This window comes from Phacochoerus africanus, chromosome 5 (assembly GCF_016906955.1).
Source record: "Phacochoerus africanus isolate WHEZ1 chromosome 5, ROS_Pafr_v1, whole genome shotgun sequence".
NCBI classification, from domain to species: Eukaryota; Metazoa; Chordata; class Mammalia; order Artiodactyla; family Suidae; genus Phacochoerus; species Phacochoerus africanus.
Window position 1 is genome coordinate 18,132,863 of NC_062548.1, and position 25,887 is coordinate 18,158,749.

At 55.1% G+C, this 25,887-nt stretch overlaps 2 protein-coding genes across 4 annotated transcripts; one reads left to right on the forward strand and one right to left on the reverse strand.

The window, feature by feature from the left end:
- Positions 1–200: 200 nt before the first annotated feature.
- Positions 201–17,177, forward strand: RUSF1 (RUS family member 1). Of its 3 annotated transcripts, XM_047779971.1 has the most exons (14): positions 201–536; positions 748–862; positions 4,970–5,001; positions 5,378–5,423; positions 7,318–7,378; positions 7,461–7,566; positions 10,456–10,557; positions 13,221–13,291; positions 13,370–13,554; positions 13,638–13,695; positions 14,039–14,109; positions 14,934–15,077; positions 15,200–15,277; positions 15,715–17,177. In XM_047779971.1, exons 1-14 carry the CDS (start codon positions 237–239, stop codon positions 15,810–15,812), a joined length of 1,467 nt encoding a protein of 488 aa, XP_047635927.1. In that variant the 5' UTR covers positions 201–236; the 3' UTR covers positions 15,813–17,177. The 3 variants fall into 3 exon arrangements, with proteins under 3 accessions (XP_047635927.1, XP_047635930.1, XP_047635928.1); XM_047779972.1 differs by lacking the exon at positions 4,970–5,001 and having other exon boundaries at positions 202–536; positions 7,346–7,378; XM_047779974.1 differs by lacking the exons at positions 748–862; positions 4,970–5,001.
- On the reverse strand, positions 16,114–23,729 carry SLC5A2 (solute carrier family 5 member 2). Its single transcript, XM_047779975.1, is given in 14 exon segments — positions 16,114–16,407; positions 16,409–16,555; positions 17,574–17,789; positions 17,868–18,036; positions 18,162–18,312; positions 18,414–18,521; positions 18,768–18,903; positions 19,217–19,446; positions 19,599–19,679; positions 20,581–20,686; positions 20,995–21,159; positions 22,005–22,109; positions 22,187–22,258; positions 23,590–23,729. Coding segments are annotated over 14 exon segments (2,106 nt in total). The 5' UTR covers positions 23,716–23,729.
- Positions 23,730–25,887: the final 2,158 nt, after the last annotated feature.

Sequence of the window (25,887 nt, forward strand, 5' to 3'; positions counted from 1 at the left end):
TGGCGGGCCAGAGAGCTCCCGCGGGGCCAGACAAAATGCTGCGAAAAACCAAGGGCAGGTCCAACCGCAGAGGTGGCCAAGAGATCGGAGAGGAATGGTTCAGTTCCCAGGTTGCCCGAAGGAGGCCGGCGGCCCTTTCGCGAAGGAAGATTGCCCCTCCGCGGCTGCCGTAGCCGCGCCGGAAGCGTTGTCTGAACACGTATCTCGTCCCGCGAAACTGAAGGGAGGGAACCAGGATGGCTGACGTTGCAAGGCGTGAGGCTCCGCTGTGCTCCGAGCAGTTCGGTTCCGGGACAGCCCGGGGCTGTCGTGCTGCCGCCGACGGGACCCTGCAGTGGGAGGCCTGGGGGAAGCGCTGGTGGGGGTTCTCCGGGGCTTTCACAGCGAAACCCGGAGAACGAGATGGGGACGGAGGGGTGGCTCCCGGGACGGCCTCCCCACCTCTCTCCCGGCTCCTGGCCGTGTTCCTGCCGCAGGGCTTCCCCGATAGCGTCAGCCCGGACTATCTGCCCTACCAGCTGTGGGATTCCGTGCAGGTCAGCTCGGCCGACTGGGGAAAGGGGCGACATGTAGCCTGGGTAGGGAGGACAGTGCGCCATCTCTTCCCATCCCACTTATAGGCTGGAGACTGAGGCCCAGAGCAGAGCTGTGACAGGTCCCAGGCCACACACCCAGGAGAGATGATAATAGATCTTAGACCAGCATGCTCCTGCGCCCACTCCTTATCCCACTTCTTTTCTTCTCCAGGCCTTTGCTTCCAGCCTCTCGGGCTCCCTGGCCACCCACGCAGTCTTGCTGGGCATAGGGGTGGGGAACGCAAAAGCCTCTGTTTCAGCTGCCACGGCCACCTGGCTCGTGAAAGGTGAGCTGGGCCCCTGGAGTCTCACCTTTCTCTCCTCTCAGCCCTGTCATTTCTCTGTCCTCTTTTTCCTCCGACTGGGAGGCCCAACCCCTACTTTCCCCTTTACCTAGCTCCCGGCTGTGATGAGTATGTTTACACATGCCTGTCTGATTAGATCCAAGAGCCAGGTCTCCCCAGTTCCTAGAATAGTGCCTTGTGCCTTGTTAAAAAACAGCGTTCAACAGAGTAAATTTTAGTGATTTTTATTGGCTTTATTGACGACGGATTAGTAACCCACGAGGGGAATACCGCTGGTCCTGCACACCAGCCTTGCAGCTGCACTCTGTTCCCCTTACAGTACTGTTCAGTGCCCCTTAATCATCTGGAGCCCAGATCCCTAAATTAATGGGCCCCTCCCCTTTACTCCTAATCTGTGGAGAACTGCCTCAGAGTTCAGTTATTTAATAAAACTGCCAGTTGCCTGGAGTCTGGGAAATTAGTTAATTCTAGACAAAAACAATTTTGTAACAGGTCCTAAGTGGTGGCGAGGAGGTTGTGGGAAGGACGAAAGGCATTTTAGATCCTCTGGGATACTAGATGATGTCATAAATGATACCTGTAGTAACTTCTGTTGAATGTATACAGTTTTTGAAAACCGCTAACAAAAAAAGGGGGAAAAAAAAAAGATATAGTTTGGTACCTTGCCGCATAGAGAGTGAAGTAGAGAAGAAAAGGGAAACTTCCACATCAGGAGGGCCCATGGCTCTCTCCACTGTCTTTCCCTGTGGTTCCCAGTGGGGATTTAAATCAAACCCAGGGTAAGGCGGAGTGGAGTTCCTGTTGTGGCTCTGGGATAATGAACCAGATTAGTATCCGTGAGGTTGCAGGTTCAATCCCTGGCCTTGTTCAGTGGGTTAAGGATCCAGCATTGCCACAAGCTGCAGCATAAGTCTCAGACTTGGCTCGAATCTCATGTTGCTGTGGCTGTGGCATAGGCCCGCAGCTGTGGTTGGGATTCTCCCCCTAGCCTGGGGACTTCATATGCCAGTGGGTGTGGCCCTAAAAAGACCAAATCAATCAGTCAGTCACAATGGGGGCAAGGCTCTTTCTGCTCCCAGCAGCATCCTGACCACAGCTCTGGTGACCCTCCCTGGATCTTTTGGAGAATCTGGAGGTTCCTGATTATACCCTCACCATTAAGACGAGCAGATTGTCCAAATATGAGTCACCACTGGAAAGAAGCTCCTTTTCTGAGAGTGCTTATCAGTGGAGAAGTGGTGATCGGTGACTCTTGTCCTAGTTGTCTCTTCTTTTAACAATAATAGTTCCCTAAACAGTACTTATTGTGTACCAGTCTTTAAATGTACTGACTCAGTCTTCACAGTAACTCTGAGAGGGGTATTGTCACTCTGTCCATTTTATAGATGGGGAACCTGAGGCACAGAAGAGTTAAGTTGCCTAGAGTCACAGCCAGTAAGTGTTAGGGCATGGATTTGAACCCAGGAGGTCTAGTTCCAGGGTACAAAGACCATTTCAAGATGTGGAAAGATATCCAGTTAAAACCTGTTATTGACATTAAAAGAAGCCCCTTTAGGTGTTCTCTGGTGGCCTAGCAATTAAGGATCCAGTGTTAATTGCTGTGGCTTGGGTCACTGCTATGGCATGGGTTCAGTCCCTGGCCTGGAAACCTCTATGCTGCAGGCTTTGCAAAAACAACAACAACAAAAAAAAAAACCCTTCTTAATTAGAAGGAATGTTACAGGAGTTCCTGTCCTGGCACGGCAGAAACAAATCTGACTAGGAACCATGAGGTGGTAGGTTCGATCCCTGGCCTTGCTCAGTGGGTTAAGGATCTGACGTTGCCGTGAACTGTGGTGTAGGTCATAGACACAGCTCCGATCTGGCATTGCTGTGGCTGTGGCGTAGGCCAGTGGCTACAGCTCCGATTGGACCCCTAGCCTGGGAACCTCCATATGCCGCGGGAGCAGCCCAAAGAAATAGCAAAAAAAAAAAAAAAAGAAAAACTCCTTTGGAATTTTTTGATGTCCTTTTTAGTTACAAATCTCTTCATGGAACATGGTGGTAATTGTCATAACTACCAGTAGTAAGACCACTAGCAGGTAATATTTTGACAGCCTACTGTATGCCAGGTATTTTGCACACTGATATGTAAAATGTAACAATCTCATAGCAGAAATTGACACAACATTGTCAATCAACTGTAACAGAAAAAAATAAAAATCTTACCCCAAAAATTTAAAAAAATGATATGTAACAATCTCTATAGCAGCCCTATGAGGTAGACGCCATCATGAATACCTTTTTCAGAGGGGGAAGCTGAGGCACAGAGAGGTTTAGTAACGTGCCAAAGGTCACTAGGGCCAGGATTTGGACTCAGACTGGCTAACTCCCGGATCCTCCTCTTCGCCACCACACTCCTTTGCCAGTTAGACTTTTAAAGTAGAGCCAAGTACAGTTTGTGGACATCTGCATCCTTACTAGGATTCAAGTTTTTAGATCAGCCACTTGTGAGTGAGGCAAAGAGGCAGAAGTGGGAATTAAGTTTCCTAGTTGAGTGGACAGTGTTGACCTTCTAACAGGGAGGATGTGTATCATTGCTGCACCCTAGTGCCAACCTCCAGAATCCGACAAGAGCCTTGCAGACTGCCTCCCTTGAAGACAGAGTAACCCCTTTCTACCAAGTGGCCCTTGTAGGGAGGACACACATCCCTGGTGGGAGAAGCGTGTGCAGTCAGAGGGCCCTGTGAGCTCTCAAGTAAAAGTAATCTTGCCATGTTCACAGCCACTAAAACGATCCAGGACAAGAATCTCAAACAATGGAAATTTTTTGTAGTCTGAAATGTGCTGGAAAGGAAGGTGAGTGATAGAGGGAGGAGACTTCTAAAGCCACCCTGGAAGGTGTTATTTCCAGGGACATAGGACAGAAGTGGAGAGGCAGGGCAGGCCAGATGGGAAATGTGTCATACCCACGGCTCCGCAGGACACAGCAGCTGCTCAGCTGCTCCCAACTGGAGCAGGAAGAGGAGGCAGGCCCAGGGCCGCCAGGTCTTCAGGTTCTTCAGAGAAAGCTGTACGTCCAGATTTTCTCGTAAAATGTCCCACTTTCCTTTACCTGTTTTTCTCCAAGCTTCAGTTGCTTCATCTGTGAAAGGAAATGATACCTCTCAAGCTCATAGGATTGTTGTGAAGATTTGAAAGGCCTGGTATTTCAGGTGTCCACCTGAGTGCTTAGCGGCCTTCTTCAAGTGCAAGGTTGAGTAAGAGGTCTAGCTAGAAGGCGGCAATGCCCAAGGATGGAGGTTGTAGCAGGGGGAGAACATTTCCAGTGGAGAAAGGAGAAGGCTGGCCCATGTCACCACCTTCGTATATTGTGGGAAGTTCTTACCTCTCCTGTCTTCAACCTAGTTCTCCCTTTTGCGAACCTCACTTATGCTCAAAAACCTCAAGCTCAAAAAAGTTAGGGGTCCTCTGCCCCCTGGATCTATCCTTGCCAGTGCCTGCTGTCAGAGGCCTTCCCAGTTAGAGTCTAGAACAGCTTCTCTATGATCCCCGGGCTGGGCTTAATGAGCACTACTCCCAGTATAAGATACGGTTTAGGAGTTCCCGTCGTGGCTCAGTGGTTAACGAATCCAACTAGGAACCATGAGGTTGCGGGTTTGATCCTTGGCCTCACTCACTGGGTTAAGGATCCAGTGTCACCGTGAGCTGTGGTGTAGGCCGCAGACGCGGTTCAGATCCTATGTTGCTTTGGCTGTGGTGTAGGCCAGCAGCTCCAGCTCCGATTAGACCCCTAGCCTGGGAACCTCCATGTCCCATGGGTGTGGCCCTAGAAAAGACAAAAAAAAAAAAAAGATGCGGTCTAAATCAGGGGTTGGCAGACTTCGCAAAGGACCAGTACACTCTTGACAGGTCGTACGGTTTTGGTTGTAGCCCTTTGATTTTGCCATCGTGTTATGAAAAAAAGCCACAGCCAATCTGTCAGCGAATGGACCCAGCTATGTTCCAAGAAAACTATTTACAAAAATGGTGTAGAAGCCCATAGACCACAGTTAACTGGTCCTTGGTTTAAATCAGTGTTTTTCTTTATTTTTCTTTTTGTCTTTTTAGGCCTTATGATACTAGGATTCATCCATGCTGATGTGAGTAGCTGTGGTCCATTGGCTTTTCACTGCTGTCTAATATGCCCCTGAGTAAATGTGCCAGAATTTGTTCCTGTGTTATCCTATTGATGAGCATTTGCATTATTCCCAGTGTTTTTGCTGCTGTGAACAATGCTGCAGAGAATATTTCTGGCCCATGACTCTTGGTGCATGTGGCTACCTAGTTCTCCTGGGTACATACTGAGGAACTGCTACGTATGGCACTTCTGACCCCATGATACAGCTACTAATTGTACCAGACTGAGCTCCCAAGGGCAGTGACCCCAGGTGAAAAGCCATCTCAGTGCCAGGCTCTGCCAGGCCCCACAGCCCCCAGTGCTCTTGCTTGTTCCTTACTGGTACCTCTCTCCCCCAGATTCAACTGGCATGCTGGGCCGCATCGTCTTTGCCTGGTGGATGGGGTGAGTTTGCCTTCCCAATCAGCAGACTTCTGGCCACTCTCTCCCGACAGGAATCCCGTCTGTCTCGGCCCTGGCTGTATTTTCAGCTCCCCCTCTCTCCTCCCAGTCTCTAGCGGAGGGGAGATTTAACAAGTCGATCAGCGCCAAGGAGTCCTGAATGAGTGCCCAGTACAGGTGGCCTGCCCAGGGTCCAGAGCCATGGCTGAGATCTGCCTTCTGGAGCTCTGCTGTGCCCCTCTGCTGCCCATCCTGGAAAAATGCAGAGAACCACCAGGCTCTGAGCCTCCTCTGCTGGCTTGCTAAAAGAAATCTGGACAAGACAGTGGTCATTCTCAAAAAGAATGCCTTGGGAGTTCCCATCGTGGCGCAGTGGTTAACGAATCCGACTAGGAAACATGAGGTTGCGGGTTCGGTCCCTGCCCTTGCTCAGTGGGTTAACGATCCGGCGTTGCCGTGAGCTGTGGTGTAGGTTGCAGACGTGGCTCGGATCCCGAGTTGCTGTGGCTCTGGCGTAGGCCGGTGGCTACAGCTCCGATTCAACCCCTAGCCAGGGAACCTCCATATGCCGCGGGAGCGGCCCAAGAAATAGCAACAACAACAACAAAAAGACAAAAAAGACAAAAAAAAAAGAATGCCTTTACTCCAGAAGGCTTAGACACTCGGCTGGCCTTCGCTGAGTGGAGAGTGGGTTTGAGCAGATCATCAGATCCCTGTCCCACGTGGGATCCATGTCACCATTTATCTAGAAGGGATTGAGGGTCTTGGGCTGCCTCCTTCCTCCTTGAGTCCATACTGGGCAGCCTCAGGAATGGTTTAGCATCTGCCATCAGTTGTTCTCGGGCAGTTCAGTGCGATAGGTTCTGTAAAGTGCTTAGCACGTAATGAGTTCTCAGTAAAGAGCAGCTGCATGTATCGGGTCTAAGGGGGCCTCACAAGCTCTCTATCATCTGTAATCCGTAGAAACACTTTGTAGAGTAGGATGGAATGTGTACCTTTTCCATATGTGAAGCAGAGCAAGTCACACACCCTGTAACTGGTGAGATGAGATTTGAACCTGAAGCCCAAACTCTTTCTGATGAGCCCCAGGCCAGGCCCATGTGCTCTGGTCCTGCCTTCACCCCATGGTCATTCCCTCAGGAGTTCCCCAAGTGTGTCCGGTGTCCCACCCAGGAATGCTCCCTTTCCCTCCAGGAGATTGCAAATTGAGAGTCAGAGCTAAGGCTGCAGGTTCTGAGCTGAGCCCGGGGGGCGGGGGCGGGTGGCTGCAGCATCTCCTGCCCTGGGACCTTGAAGAAGTGGTCCCCAGTGGTTTGTGCAAAGGCCAGGGAGTCACTCCACCTGGCAGAGGAGGGAACCATCCGCAGTGTCTTGTAATCAAGATATCCTATCTTTGTCGGAAGCTGTCGCCCTCTCTTGACCATCTTCCCCCTCCAACACATACACACACACGCACACGCACACGCACACACACTCTCTATGTGAGCCGAGGCAAGTCAGATCTCCTCTCTGGGCTAGTTATCTATAACGCACAGGGGGTTACACTAAATGTAGTGTTTATAAAACAGGTAGACTTTTTGCTGGGTACCATCTGTGACGCAGGAGGAGGCGGAGGGGAGGTGGCAAAGGAACCCAGGGATGGCAGAGAAGCCTAGAAGGTGGGGAGCAGCCACAAGACAATCGCTTCTTTCCTTGGTGCCCCATGGGTTAGTAAAGGGGAAATACTGAGTCACCACTGAAGGTCCTCTGAGCTAATGGTGGCATTTCAGGTGGCAGTGACAGGGTATTGAGACAGATGTCTGGCTGGGATGTGGGTTTTCCTGAGCCCTTCAGACCTTACCAAGGCCTGGAGGATGGCCTGCCTGCCCACAGGATGTGTTTTCTTCTTAAATCCAAGTTGCAAACCAACCTGTCCTCCCCAACAGGAGCAAAATGGACTGTAATGCCAAGCAGTGGAGGTGAGGAGGGGCTGGAAGCGAGGGGAGGGGCGTCTTCTATTATGAAGGCCTCTGACCTCTGACCTCTTATCCCTTCCCCCAGGCTTTTTGCCGACATCCTCAATGACGTCGCCATGTTCCTCGAGATTGTGGCTCCCATATTTCCCCTCTGTTTCACCGTGACCGTCTGCATCAGCAACCTGGCCAAGGTACCCACCTCTGGGGCACCGCCGTACCCAAGACACCGGCCTGGGTGGTGCTGTGTGTGGGCTCCGTTGGGGCTCACAGGTGAGCCCAGCATGGCCCTGTGTTTAGAGCACTTCTAGAAAAGTGAAAAAGGTCAGATCGCTCTTCTCAGACCCAGTCATATTTTCCAGTCCTCCTCCAGCCAGCCAGTCTAAGGCAGGGTCTGGAGCTGTAGGACTGGTTGAGGAGCTCTGAGCTGAGAGATGGGACGGGTGGTCTGGTGTCCACATCTCGAGACCAGCCCCCTGGCTACCTTTCATTCTCTCAGTAAAGTATTTAGAGTGCCTCTTGCATGTTGGGCACACAACATGGGCTCTCCCGTCTCTGAAAGGAAGCCACACATAGTTAAATAAATGCTTCTCTAATTATAGGAAGAAGTATTCCAGATGAGAAGTGTTGGGAGCTGCAAGAGGGTTCAGCAGGGAACCTGGCCTGGTCAGGGGGATGCAGGAAGGTCTTCCCTGGGGCTGAAGAATGCGTCTGAGTTCTAGGGTGGGCGTTCTGAGCAGAGAGCAGTGTGGATCAAGATCCAGGGGCAAGACAGCACAGACCCAACCGCGAGGCTGGCAGGCTGAGTGGAACAAATCCCAGCTCTTCCTCGGCCAGGCTGCTCACCCTCATGATTCCTTCAGGTTGAGCTCATCCAAGAGGAAACCGAGGCCTAGCAAGGTTCAGTAAAGAGCTTAGCCTGGGAGTTCCCTGGTGGCTCGGTGGGTTAAGGATCCAGTGTTGTCGCTGCTATGGCACGGGATTGATCCCTGGCCCAAGAACTTCCACGTGCCACGTGTGTGGCCAAATAAACAAATACATAAATAAATAAATGAATAAAAGGGCTGAGGGAGTCCTTGTTGTGGCGCAGCAGAAACAAATATGACCAGGATACATGAGGGCGTGGGTTCGATCCCTGGCCTCGCTCCATGGGTTAAGGATCTGGTGTTGCCGTGACTTGTGGTGTAGGTTGCAGACGTGGCTTGGATCCTGCGTTGCTATGGCTGTGGCATAGGCTGGCATCTGCAGCTCTGATTTGACCCCTAGCCTGGGAACTTCCATATGCTGCAAGTGTGGCCCTAAATAGCAAAAAAAAAAAAAAAAAAGAGGGGCGGGAAGGGAGTTTAGCCAGTCTTCACCACAGCGTTAAGTACCTGGCATTGATTAAAGATTCTTAAGGAAAAAAAAAAAAAGATTCTTAAGGAGACACGTAAGACCCATCTCAAAGGCCCATCTGCCTGTTCAGAAGCACTTGCGTTTCTCCGCAGGGCACTACTGACATTTAAGAGCCACCAGTTCTTCCCGGTGGAGGACCCTGAGCTTCCCCGGCCCAGGCTCTAAATGCCATGAGCAGCCCTCCCTCTCCAGGGCGGGAAACCCCAGAGAAACTAAGCCTAAACTCTGCCCTGAGCGCCACCTTTAGGGCCTCAGTCTCTTCATCTGTCAAATAGGGGAACCCAACAGGGCCATGAACTTTCCCCTCCCCACTTCCTGCACCGCCCCACCTTAGAATTCCAGCACCTCCATCCCCCAGGTACACCAACCAGAGACCTGGCTGGCCATCCGTGCCTCCTTCCCCATCACCTGTCACCCTCTGCTAACCCTCCATCCAATTCTGTTTTCCCTCTTAAATCTCTCCAGTCCTTTCGTGCCTCCGTCCCCACGCCACCTGGTGGGTCCTTGTTGCTGAAAAAGCAGTCTCTTCTTGGGTCATCTCCCTGCGTCTGTCCTCACCCCTCTTCAGTCCTTGTCAGAGTAGCCCCACAGTCCTTCCAACAATGGAAATCAAATCAGGTCACTTCTCTGCGCCTGTCGCTCCTGGTATAAAGACCTTAACAGTGCTTGCAGGGGTCTACCTGATCAGGTCTCTGCCCATCACTCCTGCCTCCTTTCCATCCACAGTCTCGTACTTTCAAAGAAATCCTGCCTCCGTAAGAACTAGCATATCTGCTGCTGATTTATAAGCTTCATGAGAGCAGGGGTTGTGTCTGAGTTCTGTCACGCAGCACCTACACCTGCGTCTGACATCTGCAGGAGATCCGATAAACTGGTGAATGAGGGTCATCAATGAGCTTTCCCATCTCAGAGGGAGAGGCCTTGGAGGTCAGGGCCACTGGTGGGTTTTGAACTGGCCTGGAACGCTTGGATAGGGCTCCCCTGGGGCAGGAAGACAGTGGAGTTTGTTTGAGGCAGGCAGCGTGTAAGCATGAAGCCGGAAAGCCTGGCTGGGCCCGGGAGCTCCGCAGAGGGGAGGGTGTCGCCCAAGCAGAAGGTTGGAGGCTGGGGAGTTTCTGGACTCAGCATGGTCTTTGGGCCTCTACCTTGGGCAAGAAAGGGAGTTTCCCTGGGGCTGGGTCCACAGGGTGGTGGGGCAGGCAGACCTTACTTTTCTTTTGGAACAAGACAGGGGACGTGGGCTTGGTGGAAAGGCCAGGTGAGAACAGGATACTAAGGACTTGGGGTTTTGCTATGGGGTGGCCTGAGGCCTGGTTTTCTTTGTGGGTTTTTGTTTTGTTTTGTTTTTTGTCTTTTTGCCTTTCCTAAGGCCACTCCCATGGCATAGGGAGGTTCCCAGGCTAGGGGTCAAATCAGAGCTGTAGCTGCCGGCCTACGCCGGAGCCACAGCAACACAGGATCTGAGCCACATCTGCAACCTACACCACAGCTCACGGCAATGCTGGATCCTTAACCCACTGAGCGAGGCCAGGGATCGAACTTGCAACCTCCTGGTTCCTAGTCGGATTCGTTAACCACTGAGCCGCGACGGGAACTGCTGGTTTGAGGGATTTATCTGGCATCAGAGACGCCTGTGTTGCCGCAGCTCACGGCCACTCTGACTCTCACTCTTCCCTTTCCGCACCCAGTGCATCGTGGGTGTGGCTGGCGGGGCCACCCGGGCCGCGCTGACCATGCATCAGGCCCGCAGGAACAACATGGCCGACGTGTCAGCCAAGGATGGCAGCCAGGTGAGCAGCCAGAATTGGAGGGACGGGTGGGGCCAGGCGTCAGGCCAGGGCAGGGTTCGGGGATAGGAAGAGAAGCACCTGAGGGCTCCTCGAGGGAGGGGTGCGAGCCAGGCAGGAGGAAATGTAGGTGCTCCCTGCTCTGACTCTCGGGATAGGGAGTCAGGTGTGCGGGCTCAGGCTCTGGTGGCAACACGTCCAAGCTGATTATCTCAGCCCCTGCCCACTGCCCGTGAGGCCAGAGCAAGTCTTGCCCTGGACCTTACCCTCTTGAGGCCACAGCCCCACCCTCTTCTAATCACGCCGAGGCCCCACAGGTCAAAGCGCTTGGCTAGTCAAAAAAGTGCCCAGTGTCTCACCTGCTCTCTTTCCTGTCGTGCTTCAGCAGAAACAAATCTGACTAGTATCTGTAAGGTTTGATCCCTGGCCTCGCTCAGTGGGTTAAGGATCTGGCATTGCCGTGAGCTGCGGTGTAGGTCACAGATGTGGCTTGGATCCCGCGTTGCTGTGGCTGTGGTGTAGGCTGGCAGCTACCCCTAACCTGGGAATATGCTGCAGGGTGCAGCCCTAAAAAGCCAAAAAAATGCACAGCCTGTTAGGGGTTGGAGTTGGTTGAGCAAGACCTTCCAGCCCAGCCCCTCACCTGACCAAAGGAGCGTGGAGCAGAGGTGGGGACACCCCAAGGCTGAACCCTGCAGGCATTGGGTGGTCCCCTCCCCCCCACCGGCTCCCCCCTTCCCACCACCCCAATGCCGCGTGCTTATGCGCACTGCATCCTTTCTCACACCAACCCTATACGGTTGAATCTGTTACTATCTCTGTTTTACACATGGGGAGAGTGAGGCCCAGAGAGGTCACACGTGTGCCTTGGTCTTTGACATGGAAGTGATGCCCAGTCCTACTTATTATTTTGTTAAATAGAACTTCATTTAAAAAAAAAAAATCAAGACTAACTTAACTAAAAATTAACTCCTTTTAATAACGTTAACACAAGCTAACATTGATTGAGCATTAACCGTGTGGCAAGCATTTCACCTGTGTGGACCCATTATTTGCCCGGGGGTGTCCACGGTTGCCGCTCTACAGATGAGGGGAAACGCCATCCAGTGGTTCAGTCTCCCTGGTCCCCTTGGGCTCGTCACTTCTCTGGAAATGGTTGGACAAGTTCCCCGTTATCTCTTCCACAGGTTGTTAGGGAGGAGAAATAAGTACAACCCAGGCCGAGCTCTTTAGAGTCTCCCAGCCCCACACTTGCTCTCACCTGCTCTCTTTCTTTTTTTTTTTCTTTTCCTTTTTTGGTCCTTCCAGGCCCACAACCACGGCATATGGAGGGTCCCAGGCTAGGGGTCGAATCAGAGCTACAGCTGCCAGTCTATACCACAGCCATAGGGACATGGGATCTGAGCTGTGTCTGCGACCTATATCACAGCTCACAGCAACACTGGATCCTTAACCCACTGAGTGAGGCCAAGGATCGAACCTGGGTCCTCATGGATGCTAGTCAGATTCGTTTCTGCTGAGCCACAACGGGAACGCCTCACCTGCTCTCTTTCTAACCTCTGGTCTGTCCTGCCTCCAAACCGCATTTCCAAGGCCCCAGGGCTTCCCCGATTCACAGAGGCAGTAGCATCACCAGGGCAACTGCGGGCACATGCGCAGTCCTACCATCGGCCCCTGCTCTCTTCTGATGTTGCTTTGGTGCCACTTGATGTGGCTGCTGGAAGTGACTGTTCTTAGCCAGGGGAGGGGACCTCCCTCTGCTCCTGAGCTCCTAAGACCCTCGATCGCCACAGCCTTTGTTTCTACCACCTGCCACTTTGGCTGAGTGTGAAGAGCTCCAGCCTCAGGCCCCCTCTGGGCTGGAACCAACTCTCCCAGGACCCCCCATAGTCAGGGACACCAGTCCAGACTCCTCCTGCCTGGTGATGCATTGAGGGCCGTGGCCAGGGGTCTTATGCCCTGAGTATGCTCAGTCAGGCCATCTTGGGCCATCAGAGGGATCTGATAACATTGATTCTCAAGGGAAGTTTGGATCTTATGCATTTCTTCCTAAGCAGTTCCTTAACCCCTTTGCAAAGTGTCTGCTGGTTATTGCAAACCAAGAGGTTGGGGAATCAGCCTTTTGAAACCACCAAATAAGGTTAGTTCTGGAGTTCGCATTGTAGCTCAGTGGAAATGAACCCATGGACTAGTGCCCTTGAGGATGCAGGTTCAGTCCCTGGCCTGGCTCAGCCCGGCATTGCCACGAGCTGTGGTGTAGGTCAAAGACGGTGGCTCAGATCTGGCGTTGGTCGGCATAGGTCGGCAGCTGCAGCCCTAGCCTGGGAAGCTCCATATGCCACCGATGGGGCTCTAAATAAAAAATAAAGTTAGGTTCACTCTGTGGACCTTCACTTGCCTGAGTGCAGGGCTATTCAAGTGACTCTTGCAAAAGAAAGAAGACATGTTCTAAGGGCATTCCAAGGACACTGCACCTACCTGGGCAGGAAAGCAGCTGGTATCTTAACTGACAGCTCACTCACCAAGAATGTTAAAAATTTACTAGGCACCCATATCAGTGTAGCGAGCCTCTAGGGCAGGGAGGCATGTGGTGAGAGGCCCTGGAGGATTTTCAGTCTGGCCTGGAGGGGAGCCCTCCAGCTCCCAACTCCTCTGCCATTTTCCAGGAGACTCTAGTAGGCCTGGCAGGGCTCCTGGTCAGCCTCCTGATGCTCCCGCTGGTGTCAGATCGCCCTAGGTGAGCTGGGATCCAGGGCAGGGAGGAGGCGCCCCGCCAACCCCGGCTCCCACTGACGGCCTCACTCTCTCGCCCCAGCTTAAGCCTCTGCTGTTTCTTCTTCCTCACCGCCCTCCACATCTATGCCAACTACCGGGCCGTCCGGGCCCTTGTCATAGAGACCTTGAACGAAGGCAGGCTCTGGCTGGTCCTGAAGCACTTCCTGCAGACACAAGAGGTCCTTGGCCCCACGGCGGCCAATCGGATGGAGCCACTGTGGACAGGTGACCCAAGGCCTCAGTCCAAAGTTGCCTCAGCCTCCCAGTCTCTCCCTCTGCCCTGGCATCCTGACTCCAGCTTCCCACAGGTTTCTGGCCATCTCTGTTTCTATCCCTGGGGGTCCCCCTCCACCGCTTAACCTCCAGGTGAGTGGCCCAGAGTCTCCCACCCAGCCCTACTGCCACCCCCAGGCCCCACGCTGCTCCCTGTTCTGATTGTACACTGACCACGCCCCATCTCTCTGGTTCTTTCTTTCCGTGAACAGACTTGGGAGTCGGTGTGGGTGCTTGAGGGCAGCAGGGTATGATATTAATTAAGTAGATGTAAGGGAGATATTTGTTGGATGCAGGAAGAAGGGAAGGATTGATGGGGTGGGTGGAGGAGGTGAGAACAGGTGAAGTGTGGACATTTAGGGTTAACAGCTGGGTGACTGGATGGTCACTCCTGCCTCTGTTTTCTCCTCCCCCACTGCCTGCTGTTCCTCCCCAGTGTCCTTGAGCTGCAGCAGCTGGTTGAGGGGCACAGAGAACCTTACCTCCTTCGCTGGGACCAGCCACGCAGTAAGTGTCCCGAGTTCGCCCAGCTTTAGGCTCACTGCCGCCCCATCCCCCGGGTCAGCCTCTCAGTCCTCTGGTCCCAGGGCCCCAAGCCTTGGACCCACACTGGATGGTCTGAGGTCTGCCTGGTGTCCCGAAGGGAGCTCTAGACTAAGAGTGTACATTCAAAGTAGAGCCGCAAGCCCAGTGAAGTTCACTTTACCCCTAAAACAGAGCTAGCCACACCTGCCTTATTGTCCACAGTGTCTTTACGAGGATCAAATAAGGTGATTGTGTAAAAGCACTTTGTACCCTGCAACACACTCAAGATTATGGCCTTTGGTTATCCCCGAGGAAGCCACTTTTTCGTGGGGCTCACCTCTGGAGGAAATGAACTAAAGTTTAATGGTCTGTGGGTTAAGGATCCAGCATTGCCATGAGCTGTGGTATAGGTCGCAGATGCAGCTTGGATCCCCCGTTGCTGTGGCTGTGGTGCAGGCCGGCTGCTACACCTCCGGTTTGACCCCTAGCCTGGGAACTTCTGTATGTCACCAGTGTGGCTCTTAAAAAGAAAAAAGTTTACTGATCTGCTAGTTGTGTTGTTAAAAGAAGCTTATTCTCACTAGCCACTAAAGTCATGCAAAGCAAACCCACCTCAGGGAGCTGCTCTGAAGTCATATTTGGAAACTGGGCATTTCAGCTAGGCCAGAGCTTTGGGGAGCAACAGGAGATGAAGCTGGAAAGGCCAAGGCCTTTGGGCCATACAGGGATGAAGCAGACTGGTAGGCCTGAGCGTGTTTGGGGAGGTGGCCCTTCCCTGGTACCTGTCTGTCCCTGGGTCTCTCCAGACCAGGTCCAGGTGGTCCTGAGCCCAATGGCAGGTCCGGAGACCATTCTAAGGGCCGCCACTCATGGGCTGCTGCTGGGGGCCCTGCGGGGAGATGGAGCCCTCCCAGAAGAGCTGGACAAACTGAGGAACCGAGTCCGGGCAGGTAAGTGCCTCACAGTCTAGGCTGCTTCAGACTCCAGAGGGGCGGACAGAGGAAGGACTCTTTTGGGCCTGGGGAACCCGAGAGAAGCTGATTCTGCATCCCGCCCTGCGCCCACCCCCCAGGTCCTGAGAAAGAGAGCTGGGTCATCGTCAAGGACACGCACCACGTGTTGGACAAGCTCTTCCCAAAGTTCTTGAAAGGTAACTTCCTTCTGCTCCACGGCTTCTTGGCTCCCCAGAGGCCCCACTGAGCCCCATCCCCACCCTCCACCGTGGCTTCTGTCTATGATCTCGAGTCTGGGCCTCAGTTTTCCTGTCTGCAGGACGGGGAGGTTAGGGTGCTCTCTAAGGCACTGTTGGTGTGGACGGACCATGGAAGCCCAGCGGCGCTGGAGACCTGGGGGCCGGGGAGGCTCACAAATGACGGATGACGATGTTTCGTTAGCACGTGCTCCATCCCAGCCCCGTTCCACGTGCTGCTCAGGGAATTCTTGCTGCAACCAGATGAGGGTGTAGCCACCCAGCAGAGGCAAGAGGGGGCCTGAGCAGTGCACAGAGCGGGCACCCCACCTGCGCTGCTCCTTACCCTGCTCCCCCGGGATCTCCTCCCCAGCAGCACCCCTGTGACCTCTCCCCAGGACTGCAGGACGCGGGCTGGAGGACTGAGAAGCACCAGCTGGAGGTGGATGAGTGGCGGGCCACATGGCTCCCATGTCCAGAAAAGAAGGTCTTGTGAGCAGCCCAGCTGGAGGCCTGGGTCCCAGGATAGGAGCCTGGAGCAAGGACACTTGGGCTACAGCAGCACATGGGAAAGGCAGCTTTATTTTTGCTTAGGGGCGCTGCTGTGGCCGGTTGGTGGAGGCCTCACAGGAAGTGAGCACCAGTCACATGGACTGGGCCCCAGGCAGAAAGAAGCTAGAGAAGGGGTACCAGGGCCTTCCCCCCAGCTCTCCTTCCCCAGGCCCTTCTCACCACGGTAGGCTCCCCACCCCGCCTCCCCGCAGGGCTGTGGCTCTCGGTGTCCCACCCAGTGGGCCTCAGGCATAAAAGCCCCAGAGGAACGTGGCCACGGCCATCATGAGCAGGGCATTGAGGTTGACGACGCGGGCCCAGCTCGGGTCCTCACTGATATCGTCCAGTCGCCTGGCCCCTGCAGCCATCTCCTCCCGGGTAGGGGCTGGGGGGCTGCCCGCCCCAGTCCTGCTCATGCCACAGAACCAGAGCAGACACTGGCGGAACAGTCCTGGTGTTGGGGATGGGGGCTCTGGGGGGAATCAAGGCTCTGCAGTTAGTCTGGGGAAACTCGACTCCCCCAGCTCCCTCACCCCAACTCCTGGCCCATGCCTTACCCTCCATCTCCAGCGCGTGCTCAGGGCACCCGTTCTGCACAGGAGCTGCGGTGGGAGCTTCTAGCTCATCTGCGTCCAGGTCTTCCCGCTCTTCCTTGCTGTGCCGGAGACTGAAAACCAGGCGGTGGAGCTGGGGAAGGGCGGGAACAGGGACCGAGTGCGAGTGCTGTTCCCCCGCCACCTCGCCCCCACCTGGAGGTCCCTGGTCCACTCCCTGACCTCCCTCTGTCCAGCCTGCGCCCCAGCCCAGGCTCACTCCAAGCCCACTCTCCATGGCTGCCCTTTGCCCGCAGGCTAAACCCAAGCTCCTCAGCTGGGCGTTGAAAGCTCTGGACCCTGCCCAGCACTCTGCTCCATCACCCCGGGTCCCCCATCTACACTCAACAGTTATAGTATTTTTAGACTCTAGTCTTACAGTCCTGCTGACCAGCGTTCCTTCCCGTGGGTATGTGCTTTCTCCTGCCGCCTTTCCCCCCTTCTCCACCTCTGGGGTCCTGCCCATCCTTCCTGGCCCGGCTCTTTGGTTGTGCCCCCCAGTCAGCTCCACCGTGGGGTGCGTGCCTTGCCGCAGCACAAGACCAGACCCTTTTGTGGGCTTTCAAGATGGTACTCTGTCCCTCTCAGCCCCCAATCAGATCCTGTGTTTTAAGTCTCAAAGGCTACACCAAGACTCTGGGGGGACTTTAACCTCCCCCACAATCTTCTTCAAGCTACTTCCAAATCACCTGAAATAAACATCATTTAAATAAAAACCTGGTTGGAGTTCCCACTGTGACACAAAGCGATGGGAGGTAACTTAGAAGCACTGGGATGAGGGTTCAATCCCCGGCCCAGCACAGTGGGGATTAAAGATGCAGCATGGCCTGCTGCTGCGGCTTAAGTGGCAACTGTGGCTCTGATCTGATCCCTGGCCCGGAAACTCCGTGTGCCACGGGGTGCAAAATAAATAAATTTAAAAATTAACAACAAAAAAACCCACGGTGCATGCTTTGCAAATGAAGCTTCAAATGCGACTCCCAGCCTGCTTTATCAACCCTCAGTATAGAAATCCAAGTCCTCCCCACTGGGTGTGCCTGGAAGCAGAGTGGGGATGGAAAGGCTACACCGACCCACGTTTGGTGCGGTCGGTTCCAGAGGCCCGCACTTACATGCTTGCGCGGAATGGGCGGTGTGCACAGCGAGACCACGAGGGTGAGGAGCCCCGAGCAGACGAAGAGCACGATGGCAAAGTAGAGGTAGTGCACCCGGCAGAGGAGCGCGGGGCACGACGAGGGGCGCACGCAGCTGCCAGAACCAAAGGAGAACTCGGGAACAAGGCGCGCCAGACCCATCAGCAGGCCCCCCATCAGTCCCCAGAAGGCACCCTGCGGGGGCAGAGGGCCGATCAGCCTCCTGGGGTGTCCAAGTCCCGCCCGGAGCTGCCAGTGTACACGCACGCCCACCTTCTCATTGACGCGGGGCACGAAGAGCGCCAGCACGAAGACCGCCGACACCGGAGGCGCCAGGTAGCTGGAGACCGACTGGATGTAATCGAAGAGCTGCCCGCCCTGAGCCGCCTGCACCACCGGGATCCAGGCCATCGACACAGCCACGATGAACACCACCCAGAGCCTGGTGGGTGGCCGGCCATCAGGAGGGTTCACCCCGGACTCCCTCTACCCCTGGGCCTAGAGTGTTCTCTGTCCCCACCCGGCCTGGTTCCCGGAGTGGGAGGGAGGTGGAAAACCCAGGCCCACCGTCCCACTAGCAGCAGCTCGCGGTCGCCCGCGCGGGGTCGCAGGCGCGTGTAGATGTCCATGGTGAAAAGCGTGCTGCTACTGTTAAAGATTGAGGCCAGCGAGGACATGAGCGCCGCCAGCATGACCGCCAGCATGAGTCCGCGCAGACCTGCGGGCGGATGGGAGCTATGAGTCTGGGAGGGTTGGGAGAAGGGTGATAGCTCCCAATGGCACGCATGGGCAGGGGGCAACCCGGGTGCCCGCCCTCACCATTAGGCATGAGCTTCACGACGAGCCGCGGGTAGGCAATGTTGGAACACCCCACCTCAGTGCCACACACGCGCTTACACACTTCGGGCACCACGCACGCCACCTCATCTGCGGGAAAGAGGGCACAAGGCGGCTAGGACGCGATCTGGTCCTGGAAATTCGGATCCCAGAATTTCCCACTGGGACCGGGAATCCAGGTGGAGGAGAGATGGGACCCCTGGTGGGGGGTGGGACTGAGTGGCCCAAATCTTAGGTCCGTAATGGAAACCGGGAGACGGGCACCTGTATCCTTGCGCAAGAAAGGGGCTAGATGGGGCGCAGGACCCTTGCTCCGGGCGGGGTTGCGGACGTTACCTGGGTATAGAATGCGGCTGATCATGCCCGGCATGACCATGAGGAACATGGGCATCAGCTTCAGGTAGCCGCACAGGATGCAGCCCGCCTTGATGTGAGTCAGGTTTTTCCCAGCCAGGCAGCGCTGCACTATGACCTGGAACGAGGGAAATTCAACTGCCTCCGTGGAGTCCCGGGTACCTCGCTCTCTGGCCTTGCCTTAACTGGCTGTTTTAATTCAGGCCTCGCCGCTGGCTCATCAGAGTGGGCAATTCAGTTCCAAGTGCAGATCCTGCCTCTCGGATCCAGTTCCAGCTGGTTTAGCTCTCCCTGGCCGGCTTCCCGCCCCCTCGCACCGCGCCTCCCACCTGGCTCCCCAGATGGGTTCAGGCTCCGCCCACCTCAGCCCCGCCCACCGCGGTTCTGGTTCTGCCGCCGCCACGCTCCCCGACCAAGCGCTGACCCCGCACCTGGTCGCTGCACCAGTACCAGCTTGAGACGATGGTGAGTCCCAGAAGCAGCGCGGGCCACGGCAGGTCCCCCGTCACAGGGTCCCGGAGCAGATGGTAGGAGTCGGGCCGGGGTTGATAGCACGAGCTGGAGATGTTGCCCACCGCGGGATCCTCGGACACCGTTAGGGACGTCGTGGCCCCCAAGTATTTGTCGAAAAGTCCCGAATACCCGCCCACCTCGTGGAAGGCTGTGAGGGCCAAGCTGTCAGGGGACCTGGCGCCCGCGACAAGGCCCTCCCCTGGCACCCACATGCCGCACACGCGCCAGGTCTCTGTGCCCAGGTTGAGAGCCCTGCCACCCGCGCCCACCGCGCCCCTCCCCCATCGGCTGGGCCCATACCGTAACCCATGAGGATGAAGGCCCCCGCGAGAATGACGAAGGTCTGCACCGTATCCGTGTACATCAGCGCTGCCAGCCCTCCTGCAACCGGCTGGGGTCAGTGGGGACAGCCCATAGGCTGCTCCTAGTACATGCAGTGTCTTTGTACGGATTGGAAAAGGGTTCCCCTTTCTGGAGGGCAAATTTCAAAATGAGGGCCGTGGACTTCCCTGGTGGCCTAGTGGTTAAGGATCCAGCCTATCACCGTCTTAGCTCAGGTCACTGCTGCAGCATGGGTTGGATCCCTTGCTGGGGAAATTCTGCATGCTAGGGCATAGCCAAAAAACACACAGACAAAAAACCCCATGGCCCGTTCTCTGAAATGCTCAAGAACTCAGCAAAAGGAGGCAAGGCTTGGTGAGCACAGTGCGGCTGAGTGTTAGGCTCCACCGATGCCAGGTGCCCTTGGCCAGCTGGGGACATCCACTATAGGCCTTCTTTTAAGCCCCAGTTTTCTCATCCGTGTAATAGGGGGAGGTAATTCTCCAAGGTTCAAGTCTCAGTTCCATCTCATGCAAGGAGGGCTGGGCCCCTAAAATGGCCTTGACACCAGGCTCCACCTACTCTGGGCTAGGGTCAGGCCTTGAGCCCCTCCCCCAGGACCTGCACTGGGTTTGGTGAGCTATCCTGGAGTCCGGCCAAGTCCACTCTCTTCTCCTAGGCACCCAAGAAGGGTAAAAACTGTTAAATCTTCCCCTTTTGCGCCCAGGCCCAGGTCAGGCTCAGAGCTCTGAACTTCACAGTGCAAATCCAAGTGCCATGGAGGGGGGGCGGGAGGTGGCTTTCCAAAGATTTAGGTCCTTTTCCTGCTTGGATCACATCACCCTTAAGAACTTCTGCAGGCTGCTTTCCTTTGGTGACTCCCCTAAGCCCCGTGCATAGATCCATATTCCTGGCAATGTTCCCAAGCCTGTTCCCATCCCTAAAACCCTGCCGCAGCCACCTGTCACAGTGTAGATCATGGTGATGACCAGGAGGGCGATGACAGAGGCATAGATGTTCCAGCCCAGAGCCTGTTGAATGAACACTGCCCCGGAGAACATATCCACCTTGAGGGAAGGAGTGAGCACGCAGGTCAGGACCTAGGTCCAGAACCCAGGTTCCCTCCTGCCCAGATCACGACCCTCTGTGCCCATAACTCAAAGGTTCCTTCACTTTTCAATGTCCTGGCTTTCCCAGATGCCTCCCACTCTGGTCGTGGCCCCAGAAACCTATTCTTTCCAGGCCCTGCCTCTATCATGGCTCTTACAGTGAGGGCTCCTAGGTCCCACCCCCTCCAGCGCTTTCTAGGGACCTCCACTGGGTGGTCCCTCCCCTTCCATTCCAGGGTCCCATCCTGCCCACTGCACATGCGCACCGAAATCTTCGTGAAGATGTACAGAAAAAGCGAGAGCACGGACAGGTAGAGGCGAATGCGATGGCCGCCAAAGCGCTTGCGCAGATACTGCGGCATGGTAATGACACCCGCGGTCAGGTACACTGGCACGAAGAGCCAGCCCAGAAGCAGCACCACAAACAGAGCCTGCGGGCACAGTGCGACTGCTGAGGGTGACGCCCTGTCCGAGATCCTGCCATGAGCGCATCCTCGCCCTTGATGGACCAAGGCAAGGTTGCAGGACGGCCCCAGAGGTCACAAATGCAGAAGACGACCCTGGGCCCTGGGCATTACGGACAAGAGCTTGATACTTTCTTGGGCCCTTAACGATAGTCCTTCTGGCCGTCCCAGGCCGCGATCCCCGGCCAGTCCCTCCCAAGACCATCCCTATTCTATCCCCTTCCCGCCCGTCCCAGCACCTGAATCTAAGGGCAGACCCCTCAGCCTGATCTCAGCCCCTGGCAGGAAGGACTGCCTCCCCTCTACTCTCCACCCACCCACCCACCCCTGTGGACTCTCAAGGTTCAGCTGAGAGGCCTCCTCCTCCAGGAAGCCCTAAGCTGAAGCCCTAATTCCCCCCAGTCCTTCGAGGTGAGCCTCAGTGCCAGAGCTTCATCGCCTTCCCATTTCTTCAGGTGGCTTTCATTTGGCTCAGAAATCCTCCCAGGCCAGAGCTTGAGACAGCATCAGAGCAAGCACTTTGCTCTCTTTGAGCTGTTCGCTCCACTGCAGCAAGGTGTCAGTCAAGGTCACAGAGGCCGTGGCTGGTCCAGGCTCTCAGAGCAGGACCTACCGCAGCCTGGAACATGGGCGTCTCCCACAAGCCTCTGCCTCCAAGCTGGGTGCGTGAGACTCACATGAAGCCCAATCCCAGCTCACAATTGAACCCCCCCCAGCCCCCCTCCCCCCTCCTACCTGGAGTCTCCCCAAGTGTGACCCTTCCAGGGGTTCCCATTAGAGGGTGGGGCTTATTGGCCAAAAGGGGGGCTCACATTCCACTCAAATCCAGCCACAGCCAGGCCGCTCGCCGCACCAGTCCCTGCCAGGCCCACAAAGTGGCCGCTGCCGATGTTGCTGGCAAAGAGGGAGGCCCCGACCTGGGGGAGCCGGAGGTGGGGGTGAGCCCCGCTGCTTCTCTAGGCCTCCTCCCGCTCCACGGCCCAGCCTCTCTCACCGGCCACCACATCATGCTTCGTCCCGCCAGGAAGTAGCCACCAACCGTGCCTCTGTTGGTTCTGCACATGGACTGGGCGACAGGCGTGGGGAGAGACCTGGGTTCGGGCCACATCTTTCGACCACATTAGCCTCTTCAACACATTCCTCAGCCTTGTTGCAGGCTGAAGATTAACCAGCGAGTGGCTCCCCTGATGGGTTCACACCCCACCCCCACCCCAACTACCCAGGCACCCAGATCCACCCCGGCCCTCACCTAGTGCCCAACTCCTCAAGCCTGAGTGTGGCTGGATTCAGCCTGACCTTCCTGGGGGCCTCAGATATGGGTTTCTGGTCAGCCAGCCATTATGCAGACAGGGGAACAGAGAGCTCATTTAGAATGCTGTCCCTGATGAAAATCTGCTGACGCCTTCAACTAGCCCAATTTAAAGGTGGGCACAGGAGTTCCTGTTGTGGCGCAGTGGTTAACGAATCTGACTAGGAACCATGAGGTTGCGGGTTCCATCCCTGGCCTTGCTCAGTGGGTTAAGGATCTGGCATTGCTGTGAGCTGTGGTGTAGGTCGCAGACTCGGCTCAGATCCAGCATTGCTGTGGCTCTGGCGTAGGCCGGTGGCTACAGCACCAATTCGACCCCTAGCCTGGGAACCTCCATATGTAATGGGAAGCGGCCCTAGAAAAGACAAAAATAAAAAATAAAGGTGGGCAGAGAGCTCCCATTGTGACTCAGCGGTAATGGACTTGACTAGTATCCATGAGGATGCAGATTTGATTCCTGGCCTTGCTCAGTGGGTTAAGGATCTGGCGTTTCTATGGCTGGGGTGTAGGACACATGTGCAGCTTCGGTTTGACCCTTAGCCTGGGAACTTCCATATGCTGCAGGTGTGGCCCTAAAAAGCAAAAGCAAAAAAAAAAAAAAAAAAAGATGGGCAGATAGGGCAGGCATGAGTGTGAATGCTGTCCCTGATGAAAATCTGCTGACCCCTCCAACTAGCTCAATTTAAAGATGGGCAGAGAGCTCTCATTGTGACTCAGCGGGTAATGGACTCAACTAGTATCCATGAGGATGCAGATTTGATTCCTGGCCTTGCTCAGTGGGTTAAGGATCTGGCTGTGGCGTAGGACACAGGTGCAGCTTCGATTTGACCCTTAGCCTGGGAACTTCCATATGCTGCAGGTGCGGCCCTAAAAAGCAAAAGCAAAAAAAAAAAAGATAGGCAGATAGGGCAGGCATGAGTGTGGGGGCTGGGCTGCCCTGAGGCCATCAAAGCTCTTATTTGCCCCCTCAACCCCCTCCCCCACCAGTTCTCCCTCAAAGATCCAGGCATCCTTGCCCTACAGGCTCCCGGAGACTTTTCCCCCAGGCCCTAGAAAGAGGCCCCCAACAGTGACCCCCAACTTCTCACCCACAAGCCGACACCAATGACCATCAGGAAATAAGCTGCAATGACCAGGATGTCAGCGGGGTTGTCAATTAGGGCCCTCTGGTCCCCCAGCCCTGGTGCCGAGCCTGCGTCTGTGTGTTCCTCCATTCTGCCCAGGATCTGCTCCTCAAGGCACCCGCCCCCGGATTCCCCCAGAAGAGGGATTAATGGTTATCTCAGGGGCAGTGAGCCGACAAGTCCCCCCTTCCCCCCGCCCTCCCCCCCACCCCGGGCCTCGTCCCGCTCCCTGGCTTTGTTTAGCTGAATCAGGTCACATAGAGGCCGAAGGCTGGCCCTGGGGAGCTCCCCTTCCTGGGCTTTAGCCCCCGCTTCTTCCCCAGTGTCCCAGGCTCAAAACTCACTTCCTGTGATTGCCTACCTTCCGGTTGAGACCTGGGGAATCCAGCTGAGCCACTCCTCTGGTTCTGCCAAATCCAGAGGGGTCCTTTCCCAACTCAGATCTGACAGTACTGCTTCCCCCGATCTGGAGGCCTCCAGAGCTCCCCATCCCACTCAGTGGAGGCCGCAAGTTTCTCAGGCCAAGGTCAAGGTGGGCCACACCCCTAGTGCTGTGCAGCCGCCCCTTGTTCCTCCTTACCAAACCTAGAGTGAAATCCTATGGCCTTCCTGCTCTCTTGTCTTCCACAGCCCATGTAGTCTCATGACCCAGAATTCTTTTTTTTTTTTTTTTTTGTGCACACTCATGACATGAGGAAGTCCCCGGGCCAGGAACTGAACCCACACCAGAGCAGTGATCTGAGCCACTGCAATGATAATGCTGGATCTTTAACTGCTAGGCCACCGTGGAACTCCCCACACCCCAAAATGTGTATAAGCTTTGCCTTCTGCTTAGCATGCCTCCCTGCCTCCCAAATGGCCAACGCCTACTCAGCTTTTAGTACCCAGCCTGTGGCACCTCTTCCAGAAAGAATTCTGTGACTTTTCTGATGCAGTTCTTTTTTTTTTTTTTTTTTTGCTTTTAGGGGCTGCACCCTTGGTATATGGGGTTGAATCAGAGCTACAGCTGGCCTACACCACAGCCACAGCAACGTAGAATCTGAGCCGTGTCTGACCAACACCACAGCCCATGGCAACACCAGATCCTTAACCCCACTGAGTGAGGCTAGGGATCGAACCAGTAAACTCATGGTTCCCAGTTGGGTTCATTTCCACTGTGCTACAACAGGAACGCCTTTTTTTTTTTTTTTTTTTTTTTTGCAGGCCGAACTTGAGACATGTGGAAGTTCCCAGGCTAGGGGTTGAATCAGAGCTTCAGCTGCTGACCTACGTCACAGCTACAGCAACGTGGGATCCAATCCGCGGCTCCAACCCACACCACAACTTACAGCAATGCCGGATCCTTAACGCACTGAGTGAGGCCAGGGATCAAACCCTCGTCCACATGGATACTAGTCGGGTTGGTTTCTGCTGAGCCACAATGGGAACTCCTCTGATGCAGTTCTGAGCATACTGTGTCGTCCTTGTCCGGGTCCAGTTCTGTCCCCACAAAAGACCAGAGGATCTCCCCCAAGAGCAGGAAATGATCTGATTCATCCCTGGAGTGGTATCGCTCAGCACAGGGCTGGATGCAAGAGGGAGGAGGTTGATAAATATCTGCACCTCTACCTTTCTAGACGAACTGACTGGACTTGGATGTCTGATTATGGTAGCTGGCTTCCTGCTGGAGATGGGGAAGAGAGAACAATATTTAAGGGGAGTTATGTTCATGGCAAGTTATGTTTAAAGAATGCTTTCATTTAGGTGCCTCCAAAAGCAAACGCTGGGAGGAGTTCCCGTCGTGGCATAGTGGTTAATGAATCCGACTAGGAACCAGGAGGTTTAGGGTTCGATCCCTGGCCTTGCTCAGTGGCTTAAGGATCCGGTGTTGCCGTGAGCTGTGGTGTAGGTTGCAGATGCAGCTCGGATCCCGCGTGGCTGTGGCTGTGGTGTAGGCCAGCGGCTACAACTCTGATTGGACCCCTAGCCTGGGAACCTCCATATGCCCTGGGAGCGGCCCTAGAGAAGGCAAAAAGACAAAAAAAAAAAAAAAAAGCGCAAACGCTGGGAGTTCCCACTGTGGCTTATTGGGTTATGAACCCAACTAGTATTCATGAGGATGTGGGTCCCATACTTGGCTTCACTCAGTGGGTTCAGGATCCAGCATTACCGTGACCTGTGGTGTAGGTCTCAGACACAGCTTAGATTTGGCATTGCTGTGACTGTGGTGTAGGCTGGCAGCTGCAGCTCTGGTTTGACCCCTAGCCTGGGAACCTCCATATG

Excerpts from the sequence above, each read along its gene's own strand:
- RUSF1 (XM_047779971.1), top strand. The coding sequence starts at position 237 with ATGGCTGACGTTGCAAGGCGTGAGGCTCCGCTGTGCTCCGAGCAGTTC. Across the intron at positions 5,002-5,377 it reads TAGGATTCATCCATGCTGAT|ATTCAACTGGCATGCTGGGC; the intron begins GTGAGTAGCTGT and ends TCTCTCCCCCAG. Across the intron at positions 14,110-14,933 it reads TCGCTGGGACCAGCCACGCA|ACCAGGTCCAGGTGGTCCTG; the intron begins GTAAGTGTCCCG and ends GGGTCTCTCCAG.